At 44.6% G+C, this 17242-nt stretch overlaps 2 protein-coding genes across 2 annotated transcripts; both read left to right on the top strand.

Annotated features, from left to right (window-relative positions):
• Positions 1–239: 239 nt before the first annotated feature.
• On the top strand, positions 240–7134 carry stt3a (STT3 oligosaccharyltransferase complex catalytic subunit A). The gene is made up of 18 exons (XM_066650623.1): positions 240–323; positions 1158–1279; positions 1381–1441; positions 1543–1664; positions 1830–1975; positions 2068–2158; positions 2327–2433; positions 2517–2681; positions 3854–4034; positions 4459–4614; positions 4705–4796; positions 4880–5035; positions 5187–5375; positions 5517–5633; positions 5741–5843; positions 5981–6169; positions 6258–6373; positions 6800–7134. The coding sequence occupies exons 2-18, from the start codon at positions 1192–1194 to the stop codon at positions 6836–6838; spliced, it is 2118 nt and encodes a 705-aa protein (XP_066506720.1). The 5' UTR covers positions 240–323; positions 1158–1191; the 3' UTR covers positions 6839–7134.
• Positions 7135–8496: 1362 nt separating this feature from the next.
• On the top strand, positions 8497–17224 carry foxred1 (FAD-dependent oxidoreductase domain containing 1). Its single transcript, XM_066651500.1, has 11 exons — positions 8497–8638; positions 10017–10237; positions 10842–10952; positions 11035–11153; positions 12150–12244; positions 12596–12697; positions 13081–13157; positions 14395–14555; positions 14676–14805; positions 15058–15162; positions 15245–17224. Exons 1-11 carry the CDS (start codon positions 8512–8514, stop codon positions 15497–15499), a joined length of 1503 nt encoding a protein of 500 aa, XP_066507597.1. The 5' UTR covers positions 8497–8511; the 3' UTR covers positions 15500–17224.
• The last annotated feature ends 18 nt before the right edge of the window (positions 17225–17242 follow it).

The raw sequence follows: 17242 nt of genomic DNA on the forward strand, positions 1-17242 counted from the left end.
AAAAAGATAATATCGATGTCGCGATATTATATTTGCGATAAAATGTCGATGATATTATCCTGCTCTAAACTCTGCAAAGTGGCAGTGTCCCTGCTAAGGACACGTCACTTCTGAAGCGCCATAAGAAATGCGTGGACTTGTCCGGAGTTTGAGTGGCAGCCGACTATCCAATCAGAGACGAGAATTCAGGGAGGTGCTCTGCGCTCTGCCAATAAGCTGCCGGCATTCGGGGTGAGGGCGGGGCCTGTTGGTTCAGAGTGTAGAGAGTGGGAAGAGTGAGTGTAACAGGAGCGGAGAGAGGGAACCGCTGATGAGAGAAACTGGTAAATTTTAACTTTGTGAGGTTTTTAACTGATACTGCATTAACGTGGACTAATGTGGTCGTTATGACAATATGTTCTGAGGCGATTTACCCTAGAATATCCTCTTCAATTGTTGGCTTTTTGTGTTTTTATCTGGTCAGTTAGCAGCCGAGCTATTGCTAGCTGTAGGAAATGAATCAGATTGAATGATTTCTCTGCAGGTTTATGCGTTAATTATCTTATTTACTGCCTAAAGTATGCTTTAATAACTTCTTAGAAATAATTCTTGTCACTTATGACTAGTCACAGGCCACTCTTAGTCTGTTAAACTGCTCAGTCTGAAACAGCAGAGCCTTATTGTTTGTTGTCAGAAGATATTATGAATTACTTTCAGTTAAAAAAAACAGTGGCCAGACCTTTTTATTACCATTTCTACCTTGACTGGAATGGCTGTACTTACACAGACTGCTTAGACTTTAACTAACACGTCCACTCCAGGTTTGAAACAGGTAATGCAAGGGTTGAACATTGATTGACACACCTCTCAGCCAATCACATTCCTCCCTCAACTGAACAGCAGTGGCAGTAAATTAGTCAGAGGTCAGAGTTATTATGCTGCTTTCAGAGTGGTGTTGGGTTCATTTGGAAAATGAGTTTTCACCTCGATGTGCCCTGTAAAGTCGGAACTCTCTGCTCAGGATTGATTCCTTAGGTTTGTGATGTAGGAAACACTATCTGTAACACTGCTGCTTCAAAGAAGGTACACACAGCCTTTGTCGACTGTGGTTATAGTTCATCTGTCAGTCTGCGGTTCATGTATTGTGGAATTGTCCTAATCATTGTTGTGTATCTCAGGTATTTGAATGGTAGTCCTTGCTCTAGTGTGAAGATGACCAAGCTAGGCTTCTTGCGGCTGTCCTACGAGAAGCAGGACACGCTGCTGAAGCTCCTCATTCTGTCCATGGCAGCGGTGCTGTGTGAGTACATTTTCCAAACATAATAAACAAGTTTCTAAAGTGCAGTTTCTGAAACAGAGCTTTGTGTCACTATATCATATGCCTTTCCTTTTTATCTGCAGCGTTCTCCACCAGGCTCTTCTCTGTGTTGAGATTTGAAAGTGTCATCCACGAATTTGATCCGTAAGTAGCAGCAACAAAGTGATACACTGAATTTTACCACGGCAATTACTTCTATTTTATGGCAGTGATCAACTTTGTCTTCTTTCTCTTGCGATCTATAGCTATTTCAATTACCGCACCACACGGTTCTTGGCAGAGGAGGGCTTTTACAAGTTTCATAATTGGTTTGACGACCGTGCTTGGTATCCGCTCGGGAGGATCATTGGTGGCACCATCTATCCTGGTAGGTTGAGTTAAAGAGGCTGCTTTATAAACCTGGAAGACTTAACGTTCCCATTTGGTAATGGTTACAGAAAAGGAACCCAAGAGGAAGCAACGCAAATGAATGAATAGCAGCAATGCAGTTATTTATATGAAATGCTCAGTCTTGTTTCGTCACTTCCTGCAGGTTTGATGATCACCTCCGCTGCCCTTTACCACGTATTGCACTTCTTCCACATCACCATCGACATCCGCAACGTGTGCGTGTTCCTGGCGCCACTCTTCTCCTCCTTCACAGCCATCGTCACCTACCACTTCACAAAGGAGCTCAAGGTCGGAGACGTCACTGTCCTCCTCACTGCGTTTGGGCTGCTTTTTTTTTTACTATACATTTATATGTGTTTTTGGGTGTGTTTCTGTTGCAGGATGCAGGTGCTGGGCTTCTGGCCGCTGCCATGATCGCAGTCGTGCCTGGATACATCTCCCGATCGGTCGCAGGGTCCTATGATAACGAAGGTATACTCTGATATTGTGTTGTTATTATGACACTCCAGTGTTTGGACATGGTTTGAAGCAGTGTTTATGGACCCCAGTGTGTCGTATGGTGCTGTATGTGGTATTATGACATCATAAGTGTTTTAAAATGAAGCCATTGACACGTGTGTCTTATTTTTCTTTGCCAAGGTATTGCCATTTTCTGCATGCTGCTTACGTACTACATGTGGATCAAAGCAGTGAAGACGGGCTCCATTTACTGGTCATCCATTTGTGCTCTGGCTTACTTTTACATGGTGAGAATCGTTCAGAGCTCGTTCCATACATCCTCAGTGTGTTGTCTTGATGAGTGAGTGTTTTACTTCTCGGATGCTGTCAGGTTTCCTCATGGGGAGGTTACGTGTTCCTGATTAACCTGATCCCTCTGCATGTTCTGGTCCTGATGCTGACTGGACGGTTCTCTCACCGAATCTACGTGGCCTACTGCACTGTGTACTGCCTCGGCACCATCCTGTCTATGCAGATCTCTTTCGTAGGGTTTCAGGTATGCACACAAGTTTGTGACGAGCTGATTGGCTTGTGTTAGTATGAAGTTTATGGCAGTCACTTTTCAAGGTTGTCATACTTCAGTTGGAATGAATTTGTGGTTTTAAATGAAGTATAAGTTTATTAATTATTGATTCTGTTATTTGATTAATTGGCGTATCTTTATCTTCTCAAGAAAGCGATGCCATTCACTGATAGTAATGTAGAGTAAATGGGTTTTTATTTATTTACAGATTGCTATGCTTTTATGCTGTAGTGAAACAATATGAACCGTATCACCCCTGTTGTGTATATTACAGTGTCAGAATAGACTGCATGGGGTAAAATTCACCCTTCTCTCTTTCTCTCTCTCTCTCTTTCTCTCTCTCTCTCTTTCTCTCTCTCTTATTCTCTCTCTCTCTTATTCTCTCTCTCTCTCTCTCTCTCTTATTCTCTTTCTTTCTCTCTCTCTCTTATTCTCTTTCTTTCTCTCTCTCTCTTATTCTCTTTCTCTCTCTCTCTCTCTTATTCTCTTTCTCTCTCTCTCTTATTCTCTTTCTTTCTCTCTCTCTCTTATTCTCTTTCTTTCTCTCTCTCTCTTATTCTCTTTCTCTCTCTCTCTCTTATTCTCTTTCTCTCTCTCTCTCTTATTCTCTTTCTCTCTCTCTCTCTCTTATTCTCTTTCTTTCTCTCTCTCTCTTATTCTCTCTCTTTCTCTCTCTCTTATTCTCTTTCTTTCTCTCTCTCTCTTATTCTCTTTCTTTCTCTCTCTCTCTTATTCTCTTTCTCTCTCTCTCTCTTATTCTCTTTCTCTCTCTCTCTTATTCTCTTTCTCTCTCTCTCTCTCTTATTCTCTTTCTCTCTCTCTCTTATTCTCTTTCTCTCTCTCTCTTATTCTCTTTCTCTCTCTCTCTCTTATTCTCTTTCTCTCTCTCTCATTCTCTCTCTCTCTCTCTTATTTTCTTTCTCTCTCTCTCTTATTCTCTTTCTCTCTCTCATTCTCTTTCTTTCTCTCTCTCTCTTATTCTCTTTCTCTCTCTCTCTCTTATTCTCTTTCTCTCTCTCTCTCTTATTCTCTTTCTCTCTCTCTCTTTCTCTCTCTCTCTTATTCTCTTTCTCTCTCTCTCTCTCTCTTTCTCTTTTTTTCTCTCTCTCTCTCTCTCTCTCTCTCTCTCTCTCTCTCTCTCACAGCCTGTCCAGTCCTCTGAGCACATGGCCGCGTTCGGTGTGTTCGGCCTGTGCCAGATCCACGCTTTCGTGGATTACCTGCGCAGCAAACTGAACGCCCAGCAGTTTGAGATCCTCTTCAAGAGTGTGATTTCCCTGGTCGGCTTTGTCCTGCTCTCTGTGGGAACCGTGCTGATGTTGACCGGTGAGGAGTCACACCCTCTGTACACACACCAGCTCAGTGCTGTTGCTCTTATCACTTCTTAAAAAGCAGTGTTTATATAAAGTTCACTTTTGAGACGTGCAATGACTTTAACACAGCACTTTCCTGTAGGTAGCTACTGTAAATAATTATATTTAAAAGAGTAATTAAATATAATAATAATCTGAGCCCTGCACTGAAAGAAAACAAAAGGTTAACGAACTATATAAAACATAGCTAATACAGGATATAAATAAATATATCATAGTTTATTAATTTATTTGTAAAGTTTAAGTTTTTATTTATTGTTTCCATAAGTACTTTTTGAGTAAAAAAAATATTATTCTCTTTAGTTCTGTGACTAATAAATCTATTTGGACCCTAATTTTCTCTGTGTCACTAATAAGAGGCTCCTTGTAATTTATAGGAAAAATTTCTCCATGGACCGGACGTTTCTACTCCCTCCTGGACCCGTCTTACGCCAAGAACAACATCCCCATCATTGCCTCTGTCTCTGAGCACCAACCCACCACCTGGTCTTCATACTACTTTGACCTGCAGCTGCTGGTCTTCATGTTCCCTGGTAAGGAGTTGGACTTCTGTTGATGTTCAGAAGCCTTTTAAAGATTATATAAACACCTGACCCTTAGTTCTGACCCTTTTTCTTTTGCAGTGGGTCTGTATTACTGTTTCAACAACCTGTCCGATGCCAGAATATTCATCATCATGTACGGCGTCACCAGCATGTACTTCTCAGCCGTGATGGTAAGTCTACAGTGTCTCAAATACACTGTAATTCTCCTGTTGAACACAAACCTTGGTTTTAAATCCTGATTTTCCTCCCTCAGGTGCGTCTGATGCTGGTTCTGGCTCCAGTCATGTGCATCCTGTCTGGAATCGGGGTTTCTCAGGTGCTCACCACGTACATGAAGAACCTGGACGTCAGCCGAACTGACAAGAAGTCCAAGAAGCAGCAAGACTCCACCTATCCCATCAAGAACGAGGTGCCGTCTTCATTTAAGCTCAACTTTAATGTCCCGCGTATTCAGTCCTGGTCTTTACACAGCTGTACAAATGGAAATAAAACCCTTACTCTTACATTTCGATTTAAATGTGCGGCTTTGTTGTTGTTTCTGTTCCTGCTCCTGGCTGTAGGTGGCGAGTGGTATGATCTTGGTCATGGCTTTCTTCCTGATCACATACACCTTTCACTCCACCTGGGTGACCAGCGAGGCCTACTCCTCTCCGTCCATCGTGCTTTCGGCTCGTGGAGGAGACGGCAGCCGCATTATTTTTGATGACTTCAGAGAGGCTTACTACTGGCTTAGACACAACACCCCTGAGGTGTGTGTGTGTGAATGACTAATCCGTACTCATCACCTGATCCATGGCATTTTCCATTAGCCAGAAATTTGTGGAAAATACAAAGACATACATATTGTCCACTGTTATAATTGGGTAGTGTTTGTGTGTTTGTTTTTTCAGGATGCGAAGGTTATGTCCTGGTGGGATTATGGCTATCAGATAACAGCAATGGCTAATCGGACCATCCTGGTGGACAACAATACTTGGAACAATACGCACATCTCCAGAGTAGGACAGGTGAGTTACGCTCTCCTGAGAATGATGGTCGAACTGCTGCTTCCTTTTCATTCTTTCTCTTGATGATAACAGTGTGGTTATATTTCAGTAACTGTGTTTGTTTGTAGGCTATGGCCTCCACAGAGGAGAGGGCCTATGAGATCATGCGGGAGCTGGATGTCAGCTATGTCTTGGTGATCTTCGGTGGACTGACTGGTTATTCATCTGATGGTATGTTTCTATTTGTGAAGAATCAAGGAAGCCATGGCACGTTAATTCTAGGTTTAGAGTTCACTTAATATCAAATACAACGATGTGCTGTTAATATGAACCCAAGTAACCAGTGGACTAACGCTCTGCTTGTGCAGACATAAACAAGTTCCTCTGGATGGTGCGTATCGGAGGCAGCACTGATACGGGGAAACACATAAAGGAGCACGACTACTATACTCCCACTGGAGAGTTCCGTGTGGACAGGGAAGGCTCTCCCGTCCTGCTCAACTGCCTTATGTACAAGATGTGCTACTACCGCTTCGGCCAGGTCTACACCGAGGCCAGTGAGTATCCCTGTCGAGACTGTGAAGGGGAATGACTGTCAATGTAACTCAACTGACTCGCATTTAATGATGTTTATGCTGTTTTTAGAACGTCCTCCTGGTTACGACAGGGTTCGTAACGCTGAGATCGGCAACAAGGATTTCGAGCTGGACGTGCTTGAGGAGGCCTACACCACAGAGCACTGGCTGGTCAGGATATACAAGGTAGATGTCAGTTTGTTTAATTTTAGTAGAATAGCCTGTGGTAGGTTCCTATTGGGGGCGCTAAGTCTAAGCTAGTGTTCTCTGTGGTCAATGTAAGCAGTGGGATATATCGATGACACTGATGTTCTCTGATTGGCAAGTTGTCCAGAAGACTCCCTCACACCAGCAAGTTTTGCCACATGTGGTATTTCCTTTGGCAGTACTTTCAAACGTTATTTTAACTGCCAAACAACCTTGTAATTCAGAGGATGTAGAGGAGCTGTAGGGACAATGATCAATGTACAATACGGTGGGTTTGGAACTTACAGTCTCGGCTATAAGCTTTCATCTGGCTCTTCGTGCGTGGGTTCAGAGATCAATGGCAAACTGTGCCCAGTCAGTGTGTTCTTTTCAAGGACTTGTGCTTCTCTTTTTTCCCCCCAACAGGTTAAAGATCTCGATAACCGAGGGCTGTCACGAACATAAAGCCATGATGCACAAAATTCACACATCTTCGTTCCGTAAACAGCACTGAAAGCCTTCCCCTGTGATCTGAAGACCAGTGTGGATACTTTTTATACTTATGTTGTAATTTGCAGGAAGAGATTTTTGTTGTCATATTTTTTTTTTTCCTTTTTTAAGAAAATTTGATTTACAATTGTGACGTCTCTTCTGCAAAGGACGAGGTGTCAGAACGTCCAAGAAACTGTCAGTGCGTAATTTCTGGAATCGGCTGTGGTCGGCTGACTAATTTGTCTACAAACGGGGTAATAAAGGAGTGAGTGGGATATATGTGTCTTGTGCTTTTTTTAAAATCTACTCAGAGATTTATTGGTACTTAAACCAGAGATTCTGTTCAGTTTTTTTCCTGTTTATAAAGAAAATTGTTTATGCTGCTTCTTCATTCATTATCTGTAACCCTTATCCAGTTCAGGGTCGCTGTGGCTGCAGAGCCTACCTGGAATCATTGGGCGCAAGGCAGGAATACACCCTGGAGGGGGTGCCAGTCCTTCACAGGGCAACACAGACACACACATTCACACCTACGGACACTTTTGAGTTGCCAATCCACCTACCAACGTGTGTTTTTGGACTGTGGGAGGAAACCGGAGCACCCGGAGGAAACCCACGCAGACACAGGGAGAACACACCACACTCCTCACAGACAGTCGCCCGGAGGAAACCCACGCAGACACAGGGAGAACACACCACCCTCCTCACAGACAGTCACCCGGAGGAAACCCACGCAGACACAGAGAGAACACACCACACTCCTCACAGACAGTCACCCGGAGCGGGAATTAAACCCACAACCTCAAGGCCCCTGGAGCTATGTGACTGCGACACCTACCTTCTGCGCCCCTATGCTGCTTCTTGTTCTACCTTTATAGTGACCTCACTAGGGATATATGCTGATGTTTGTTGGATTTGTCAGTTTAAAACACAGAGCCTCTTTCTGTCCTTTTGAGAAAATGGTTAGTGGGGGTTAGTTTCTGAATATGACCAGAAGAGGGCGGCACAGGAACATCACACATTCTCTCAAACTGTTGGTCACACACACACTTACCTGTGAACAGCTTGACAAAGCCAGTTCACCTACCGCCATGTGTGATTCTGCTTTATGAGAACCTGGAGGAAACCCTCACAGACACAGGGAGAACATGCTCCTCACAGACAGTGATCCAAGGTGAAGATTGAACCCTGGAGCTCTGTATATGCAACACTTCCTGTGTTAGTGTTAAGACCAGAAGCAATCATTTCTCTGAGGTTTTCTAATGGAGCATTGGACTTTTCTTTATTCTCACACAAAAATAAATCATTTTAATTTTTCAGTTTTTAATTATGTTTTGGCTAATGTTCTATTAATGATACTCGTCCAAACGGTTTCATTTGTACGAACAAGTGAGGTTTGAAATTATACCGTTATAAATATCAAGAAAAAACACACATAAATCGAAGAAAAATCTATCTGAAGAAATACCATAGAATGATAGAAAAGTATGCTACGCGCCCTTTAAATTCTCCACCTTCGCTCTGATTGGCTGGGGATGAGCGGGGGCAGTCCTGTAGGGCGGGGCTACGCGCGAACGTTGTGCGCATGCGGAGTGGTTGCTGTGACGTTGCTTGCCTTGTTTCATTGAACTTGTATTAAAGAGAAGATGAGGTGGTGCAAACTTCTCCGCGCCCTCCCCGGCTCGGTCCACAAAGCTGCGGGCGGCAGGTCTGCGGCGCTACAGCCGCGCAGCTTTAACAGCAGCTCACACAACCACAAAGACTTATTCCAAGGTGAGTTAGCCTGCTAAGGTTAGTCAGAGTTCAGCTTTAACTAAACCCGAGCTTCTCAGCTTCAGGTCTACAGTGAGTCTAGAAGAACCTTCGTTTTAATGTTATTAACATTAGAGTAATATGGGACCAGAACCTCTTGTATAATCTCTTTAGCCAAGCGTGAATCTAACTGGAACGTTCTGGCAAACCTGCACATCAGCCACACTCAATACAAAGCGTCGGCTAGAGGGGTATACAGCCCCCAGCATTGGGCTGTGGAGCAGAGAAGCTGTTAGAGCAGCAGAGGGACCAGCTCAGGGTTGACAGACCCTTTAATTCAAAAGAAATGTGTCAGTGGGTGTCCACAAACCTCTGGCCATAGTGTATCTGTAGGAGTGCAAAGAGACAGCGAGTGAAAACCTGTGTAATTTAAGGGTTATTATCAAATAAATCATTCATTCATTATCTGTATCGCTTCTAAATCTAATTCATTATCTGTAAGCGCTTATCCAGTTCAGGGTCGCTGTGGGTCACACACTCACACCTACGGACACTACTGAGTCGCCAATCCACCTACCAACGTGTGTTTTTGGACTGTGGGAGGAAACCGGAGCACCCGGAGGAAACCCACGCAGACGCAGGGAGAACACACCACACTCCTCACAGACAGTCACCCGGAGGAAACCCACGCAGACGCAGGGAGAACACACCACACTCCTCACAGACAGTCACCCGGAGGAAACCCACGCAGACGCAGGGAGAACACACCATGCTCCTCACAGACAGTCACCCGGAGGAAACCCACGCAGACGCAGGGAGAACACACCATGCTCCTCACAGACAGTCACCCGGAGCGGGACTCGAACCCACAACCTCCAGGCCCCTGGAGCTGTGTAACACTACCTGCTGCGCCACCGTGCCGCCCATCTAATAAATCAATCAAAGGGAATTATTTTGCAAAGTATATTTATTAGGATTGTCTTAAACAAGAAAAGAAATGTCTACAGCCAAATCTGATCAAAACATTCAGGTCAACACACACATATAGGGCCTGAATGGGTAGCTCCACAGGTTAAATGTTGGCCCCACTGGGTCAGTGATGAGGCCATGAGGGATTAAACATAGGGCCCACCTGATGACATACAGTGCCTCTAAATGGACACAGCCCACTGCGAGTTCATACAGAGAGTGGGCCCCATATTGAGAATTACTGCTCTGCCCACGAGTCCCACTAATAGTCCATGCACACAGACCCCTCGCCTTCTTGAACGCAGCTAGCCCATGTTCTTCCTATTGAACTGTGTGGGGACTGTGAATGTTTGTGTGATTATCCGTGTAACATTGCTCCACATCCTTTCAGACCCACAGCACTGAACCCCATGATGTTGTGTTGATATAGATTTCGAGAGTCAGGTGAAAGCATTCAGAGAGAAGTTGTCGGTGATGACGCCTGGCAGTGACTGGAGCCCCATTACACTGACCAAAGGCCTGCCCCCGGAGAGAGCGGACATCGTCATTGTGGGCGGAGGTGTGATCGGGTGGTCCATTGCCTACTGGCTGAAGAAGAAGGAGAGGGTCCGAGAAGGAGTGAGAGTGCTGCTGGTGGAGAAAGACCCCACTGTGAGTGGTAGCTGCTGCCTGTCAAGTTAATTTTGAAACGTTTACAGGCTGCAGTATACACTTATGACTATATAGAGCAGTCAGCTACATTGACTATTTGTCCGCCCCATTTCAACCTGTTCTTCAGTGGTCAGGACCACCCACCGTAGGGCAGTTGTGATTTGAATGGTGGATCATTCTCAGTGCAGCAGTGCCTACTGATGAGGTGGTGATGTTAGTGTGTGCAGCATTGGATCAGACACAGCAGTGCTACTGGACTTTTCAGACCTCTCAATGTCACTGCTGGACTGAGACAATGTCCAGCCCCCGGTGTCCTGTGCCTGCTGATGAAGGACTAGAGGACAGTCAACACAAAGCACTATGGCCCAATGGATGGGAATCACTTCTATAGAGATCCTTAATATACTGTAGTTACCTACTTATAATAATTTACCTGCTATAAATCAGTTTGTATGTTTTATATGTAACTGCACAGCTTTTTAATTGTAGAACCATCCACAAGTTAGTTACTGAACGTTAAATACTTTAACAGAACTGCATTTATTTGCTCACTGAATGTACTGTTATTAACATTGTTTTCTGTCGTCTTTCTGTTTCTTCGAAGTATTCTCAAGCCTCCACTGTGCTCTCGGCCGGTGGAATTCGACAGCAGTTCTCCCTTAAAGAAAACATCCAGCTTTCTATGGCCTCGGTGGACTTCATGAAGAATATAAATGTAATTTATATAAATAACATATACCTTTACTCTGTGTTTGTTACTGAATCCCTGTTGTAACTCTTTGTCTTTCTCTGTGTAGAATCATCTTGGCGTGTTGAACCAAGACCCTATTGATCTGCAGTTTAATCATTCAGGTTACCTCTTCCTGGCCAGCGAAGATGTGGCTCACATTATGGAGGAGAACCATGTTACACAAAGGTGCTACATGCTTTATTCCTTCTGACTTTAAAGAAGAAGTGTGTCGGTGAAAACTGCACAATCTAAATGTACAGGGTGGGCCATTTATATGGATACATTTTAATAAAATGAGAATGGTTGGTGATATTAACTTCCTGTTTGTGGTACATTAGTATATAGGAGGGGGGAAAGCTTTTCAAGATGGGTGGTGACCATGGCGGCCATTTTGAAGTCGGCCATTTTGCATCCAACTTTTGTTTTATCAATGGGAAGAGGGTCATGTGACACATCAAACTTATTGGGAATTTCACAAGAAAAACAATGGTGTGGTTTTAACGTAACTTTATTCTTTCATGAGTTATTTACAAGTTTCTGACCACTTATAAAATGTGTTTAAAGTGCTGCCCATTGTGTTGGATTGTCAATGCAACCCTCTTCTCCCACTCTTCACACAATGATAGCAACACCGCAGGAGAAATGCTAGCACAGGCTTCCAGTATCCGTAGTTTCAGGTGCTGCATATCTCGTATCTTCACAAACTACGTAGTTTGATGTGTCACATGACCCTCTTCCCATTGAAAAAAACAAAACAAAAGTTGGATCCAAAATGGCCGCCATGGTCACCACCCATCTTAAAGTTTCCCCCCTCCCATATACTAATGTGCCACAAACAGGAAGTGAATATCACCAACCATTCCCATTTTATTAAGGTGTATCCATATAAATGGCCCACCCTGTATTCCAAAGGGAGGGGTATGCTATACAGTGGAGGAACAACAGACTTAGTAACTCACACTTAATAGAACTCAAAATACCTCGTCTCAAAGTTCATTCACGAGGCCAATGTAAAAATTTAACTTCCATTTCACCAGTCACTGAACACTGTTTACTTTTACAGCTAACATTATTTCAACAAGTCTCTCAAAACCTCAATGACTCGTCGCTAACAAGTGTTTAGACCCTAAAAATGTATTGACTTCTGTGTCTGATTGTTTGTTTGTTTACTCTCCTCTCCAGAGAGCTTGGGGCTAAAGTCATTCTCCTGTCCCCAGCGCAGCTAAAAGAGAGATTTCCTTGGATCAACACAGACGGGATTGCTTTGGCATCTTATGGTTGGTCTTGGTTGTAATTATTAACCACACAACCCAACCACTGCTTCTTTTTGAACCGCTGATAACACAACGCCACTGGAGCTCAACACGACTGAAGACGACCAAATTTCCAGTTCTGTTCTGTGAGCTAAATTCACCAGCATCATACTGAGCGAAGGGGAAGACTGAGAGGACAGCTCTCAGACCTGCACCATTTAATATTTCCCTACTTATGATCTCGCCTCATATTGAATCTCCTCAGAAATTATTCATATCCTCTCGTATAATTTTATGGCAATAAACAAAGGGTCTCTGACTTATGCACAGTACCTGTATATGATAAAAAAGCTTTGCCCACATTGTCTTGTCCAGGGCTGGAGAACGAAGGCTGGTTTGACCCTTGGACGCTGCTGAACGCTTTCCGATGCAAGGCCATGTCTATGGGAGTCTACCAGTGCTTTGGAGAAGTCACAGGTTACCTTTGCCAATCCTTTCACTGATTATAACACACGAGCTACAGTGTAACTGCAGAACACTGTTCCAAACCTTGTTTTGTTTAGTGACACATTTCTAGGCTTGTTAAAGTGTCTTATTTGTGCTGATCAACAAGCTGCTGTCCAGTCATGCTTGCAGATTTTATTACGATAGTCCCAGGTTTCTTAGGACATTATAATTGATTTGAATTGATTTATTGTGTGCATACATATAGTTAGAAAAAATTGCACACTTTTATTATATTTTAACAACAACTGTATTTATACTGATCATTAATGGGCACCATCTTTTAAAATGTGTTCATCGTCTTAAAGTTAGTATTTCTGATAAAATTTTGATCACTGTGTGTGTGTATGTGTTAGGATTCAGATGCTCCACACAAAAAGCCGAAACTGTGGATGGAGAAGACGTAAACGTGAAAAGGATCAAATATGTCAATGTGAGTTTGATATGACCCTCTCCTCAGCTCACTGTCTGAGTGGAGTTCTGTGGTGTGTTCTCCCTGTGTCTGCGTGGGTTTCCTTCGGGTGACTGTCTGTGAGGAGTGTGGTGTGTTCTCCCTGTGTCTGTGCGGGTTTCCTTCGGGTGACTGTCTGTGAGGAGTGTGGTGTGTTCTCTCTGTGTCTGCGTGGGTTTCCTCCAGGTGACTGTCTGTGAGGAGTGTGGTGTGTTCTCCCCGTGTCTGCGTGGATTTCCTCCGGGTGACTGTCTGTGAGGAGTGTGGTGTGTTCTCCCCGTGTCTGCGTGGGTTTCCTCCGGGTGACTGTCTGTGAGGAGTGTGGTGTGTTCTCCCTGTGTCCGTGTGGGTTTCCTCCGGGTGACTGTGAGGAGTGTGTTGTGTTCTCTGTGTCTGCGTGGGTTTCCTCCGGGTGACTGTCTGTGATGAGTGTGGTGTGTTCTCTCTGTGTCTGCGTGGGTTTCCTCCGGGTGACTGTCTGTAAGGAGTGTGGTGTGTTCTCTCCGTGTCTGCGTGGGTTTCCTCCGGGTGACTGTCTGTGAGGAGTGTGGTGTGTTCTCCCCGTGTCTGCGTGGGTTTCCTCCGGGTGACTGTCTGTGAGGAGTGTGGTGTGTTCTCCCTGTGTCCGTGTGGGTTTCCTCCGGGTGACTGTGAGGAGTGTGTTGTGTTCTCTGTGTCTGCGTGGGTTTCCTCCGGGTGACTGTCTGTGATGAGTGTGGTGTGTTCTCCCTGTGTCTGCGTGGGTTTCCTCCGGGTGACTGTGAGGAGTGTGTTGTGTTCTCTCTGTGTCTGCGTGGGTTTCCTCCGGGTGACTGTCTGAGGAGTGTGGTGTGTTCTCCCTGTGTCTGCGTGGGTTTCCTCCAGGTGACTGTCTGTGAGGAGTGTGGTGTGTTCTCCCTGTGTCTGCGTGGGTTTCCTCCAGGTGACTGTCTGTGAGGAGTGTGGTGTGTTCTCCCTGTGTCCGCGTGGGTTTCCTCCGGGTGCTCCAGTTTCCTCCCATGGTCCAAAAACATACGTCTTTAGGTGGATTGGCGACTCAAATGTGTCCGTGTGTGTGTTGCCCTGCGATAGATAGGCGCCCCAGAGCGTGTCCTTGCCTTGCACCCATTGATTCTGGGTAGGCTCCGGACTCAAAGCAAACCTGAAACCAATAAGCGGTTACAGGCAATGAATGAATTAATTAATGAATGAATGAAAGCATAAACTGCCGCTGTAACAGGTGCGGATGCCCAACAGTTTGGAGTACCAGCCCGTGGAGTGTGCTGTTGTAGTGAACGCAGCAGGTGCAGCTTCAGGGAAAATCGCTGAAATGCTAGGAATCGGACACGGACCCAAAGACACCGTGGCTGGCCTTTCTTTACCTGTGGAACCCCGAAAGAGGTGTGAATACACCACATATTAACACTCTTTAATCCTCTGTTTTAAGGGGTAGGGAAAAATTACAATTTATTTGTCGTGTTGTGAGAAGACTGGGATTTTTGTATCACTTTGGTCCTGCAGGTATGTTTATGTGGTGCATTGTCCAGACGGACCAGGTCTGGAGTGTCCATTTCTCATCGATTACTCTGGATTTTACGTGAGGCGAGAGGGGCTCGGAGGAAATTATATCACAGGGAAATCTCCAGAGGAGGTATGAACATTATTCCTTCTATTATTCCTCCACTATTCCATACTTGTTTCTTTAGTGCCTCCCTTTCTTCATTCCTTCCTTCCCTCTCTTTGTCCCTTACATCATTCCCTTCTCACCTCCCTCTCTCTCTCTCTCTCTCTCTCTCTCTCTATCCCTTCCTTCCTCCTTCTTCTCTCCCCCTCCCTCTTTCGCAACACACCTTTCTGACCTGGTCATAGTGGGAGGAGTCACTGTGTATTTTCTTTGCGACAGACAGAGGAACCAGACGTTAGTAACCTGGAGGTGGACCACACGTTTTTTCATGAGAAGGTCTGGCCGCTCCTGTGCCATCGGGCTCCTCCCTTCGAGTGTCTGAAGGTGAACATTTTGTGAGAAATCGACCGTGAGCGCGTTTCCCACATCAGTGTAGTGCAGTTTCCATAATGTTTATTTGTTTCAGGTGTCCGGAGCCTGGGCGGGATTTTACGACTACAACTCGTTTGATCAGAACGGCATCGTGGGCGTCCACCCACTGGTCAACAACATGTTCTTCGCCACGGGTTTCAGCGGTCATGGCCTTCAGCAGTCTCCAGCGGTCGGACGAGCCGTGGCTGAGCTCATTCTGGATGGAGGCTTTCAGACCATAGACCTCAGTGCCTTTGACTTTAGACGCATCCTTTACCAGGAGCCTGTGCGAGAGAGGAACATCGTGTGAAGGTAGTGGGTAAAACTGTATTCAAGAGATGGGATTAAACAGAGGATTTAGTGCTTTTTGGACAACTCAAATGGACATTTTTGAGATGAACCCAAGCTGGATTCACTACAGCAGGACTGTGCCTGTCTCCAATGTCATAACCGTCTTAATTTTTTGGAAAACAATTCAGCGCATCATGGAAGCTGAAAGAAATTTGGATTTAAATTCGTCATTATTTTTTTAATGCTCTAACTGCATAATTGTGTCTGGATGAAAAATGTACACATTCTCAGAGGCTTTTCTTTAGAAACAAATATTAATTTTCGAATTATTTTATAAAATATATAACAAATGACAATTTACAAAAACTATTGCACTTGAATCATCACCTTTAGGTCTATACACTTTACGCTGCTTCTACAGACGCACACACAATCAGATCCAAAGCCAAACGGATCATAAACAGCAGTAATATCATTTACTAGGTAAATTCATTCATTGATTCATTGTCTGTAACTGCTGATCCAGTCCAGGGTCACGGTGGGTCACTCGCACCTATGGACACTTTTGAGTTACCAATCCACCTACCAATGTGTATTTTTGGAGGAAACCCATGAAGACACAGAGAGAACACACCACACTCCTCACAGACAGTCACCCGGAGGAAACCCACACAGACACAGGGAGAACACACCACACTCCTCACAGACAGTCACCCGGAGGAAACCCACACAGACACAGGGAGAACACACCACACTCCTCACAGACAGTCACCCGGAGGAAACCCACACAGACACAGGGAGAACACACCACACTCCTCACAGACAGTCACCCGGAGGAAACCCACACAGACACAGGGAGAACACACCACACTCCTCACAGACCCACACGGACACAGAGAGAACACACCACACTCCTCACAGACAGTCACCCGGAGGAAACCCACGCAGACACAGGGAGAACACACCACACTCCTCACAGACAGTCACCCGGATGAAACTCACACAGGGCGAACACACCACACTCCTCACAGACAGTCACCCGTTGCTGGAGCTGTGTGACTGCGACACCTACCTGCTGCTCCACCACGTCTCCCTTCGATTATTTTATGATCCAGAAAAAAAAAAAAACTCATTCAGCCTCATTGACTGACCTCAATAAACCTTTTGAACCAGAATGGCACCAAATTCTCACGGGCAATGTTTTGGCTCATAGGCTAAAGCCTTCCCAGAAAAGTAGAAGCGTTCACTGCTGTGAAAAAGGGACAAAGAACCTATTAATGCCCTTCTTTTCAGAATTTTTTTTTTGTAATGGATGTATTTAGAGCCGGTCCAGTGAAACTTTTAGGTGCAGCCTCTACATTAATCATTCAGGATAAAAGAGAACATTCTTCTCATTACTCATTATGCATGCCATCAGTGTGAGTTATTGTTTTCAACAGGCCGTTCTTTGGTGCGGAAGAACAGAGAACAGCATTAACTTCATTGTCTACGTGTGTAATGGTCTGTTTCTTTGTTAGTCGTTTTCTGAGGGAGTTCTCTCTGTAATCGAAATAATTAAGATGTAATGGATTCTGCAGTGGAAAAGAATGTCTCTGAATTAATGACATTTCTTATTTGTTTTATAGTAATCCGCTGTTTCCATGAGATATAAAGATCTTTGTTGATGATCATGCTGTAATTGCATAGTCTTTTGTGCTGGGAAAAGTGCCATGGATGTGTTCTAGCATCAAAATAAAAGTCTGCATCAAACATATACATTTTT

The sequence above is a fragment of the Hoplias malabaricus genome, chromosome 18 (assembly GCF_029633855.1).
Source record: "Hoplias malabaricus isolate fHopMal1 chromosome 18, fHopMal1.hap1, whole genome shotgun sequence".
Classification (NCBI taxonomy): domain Eukaryota; kingdom Metazoa; phylum Chordata; class Actinopteri; order Characiformes; family Erythrinidae; genus Hoplias; species Hoplias malabaricus.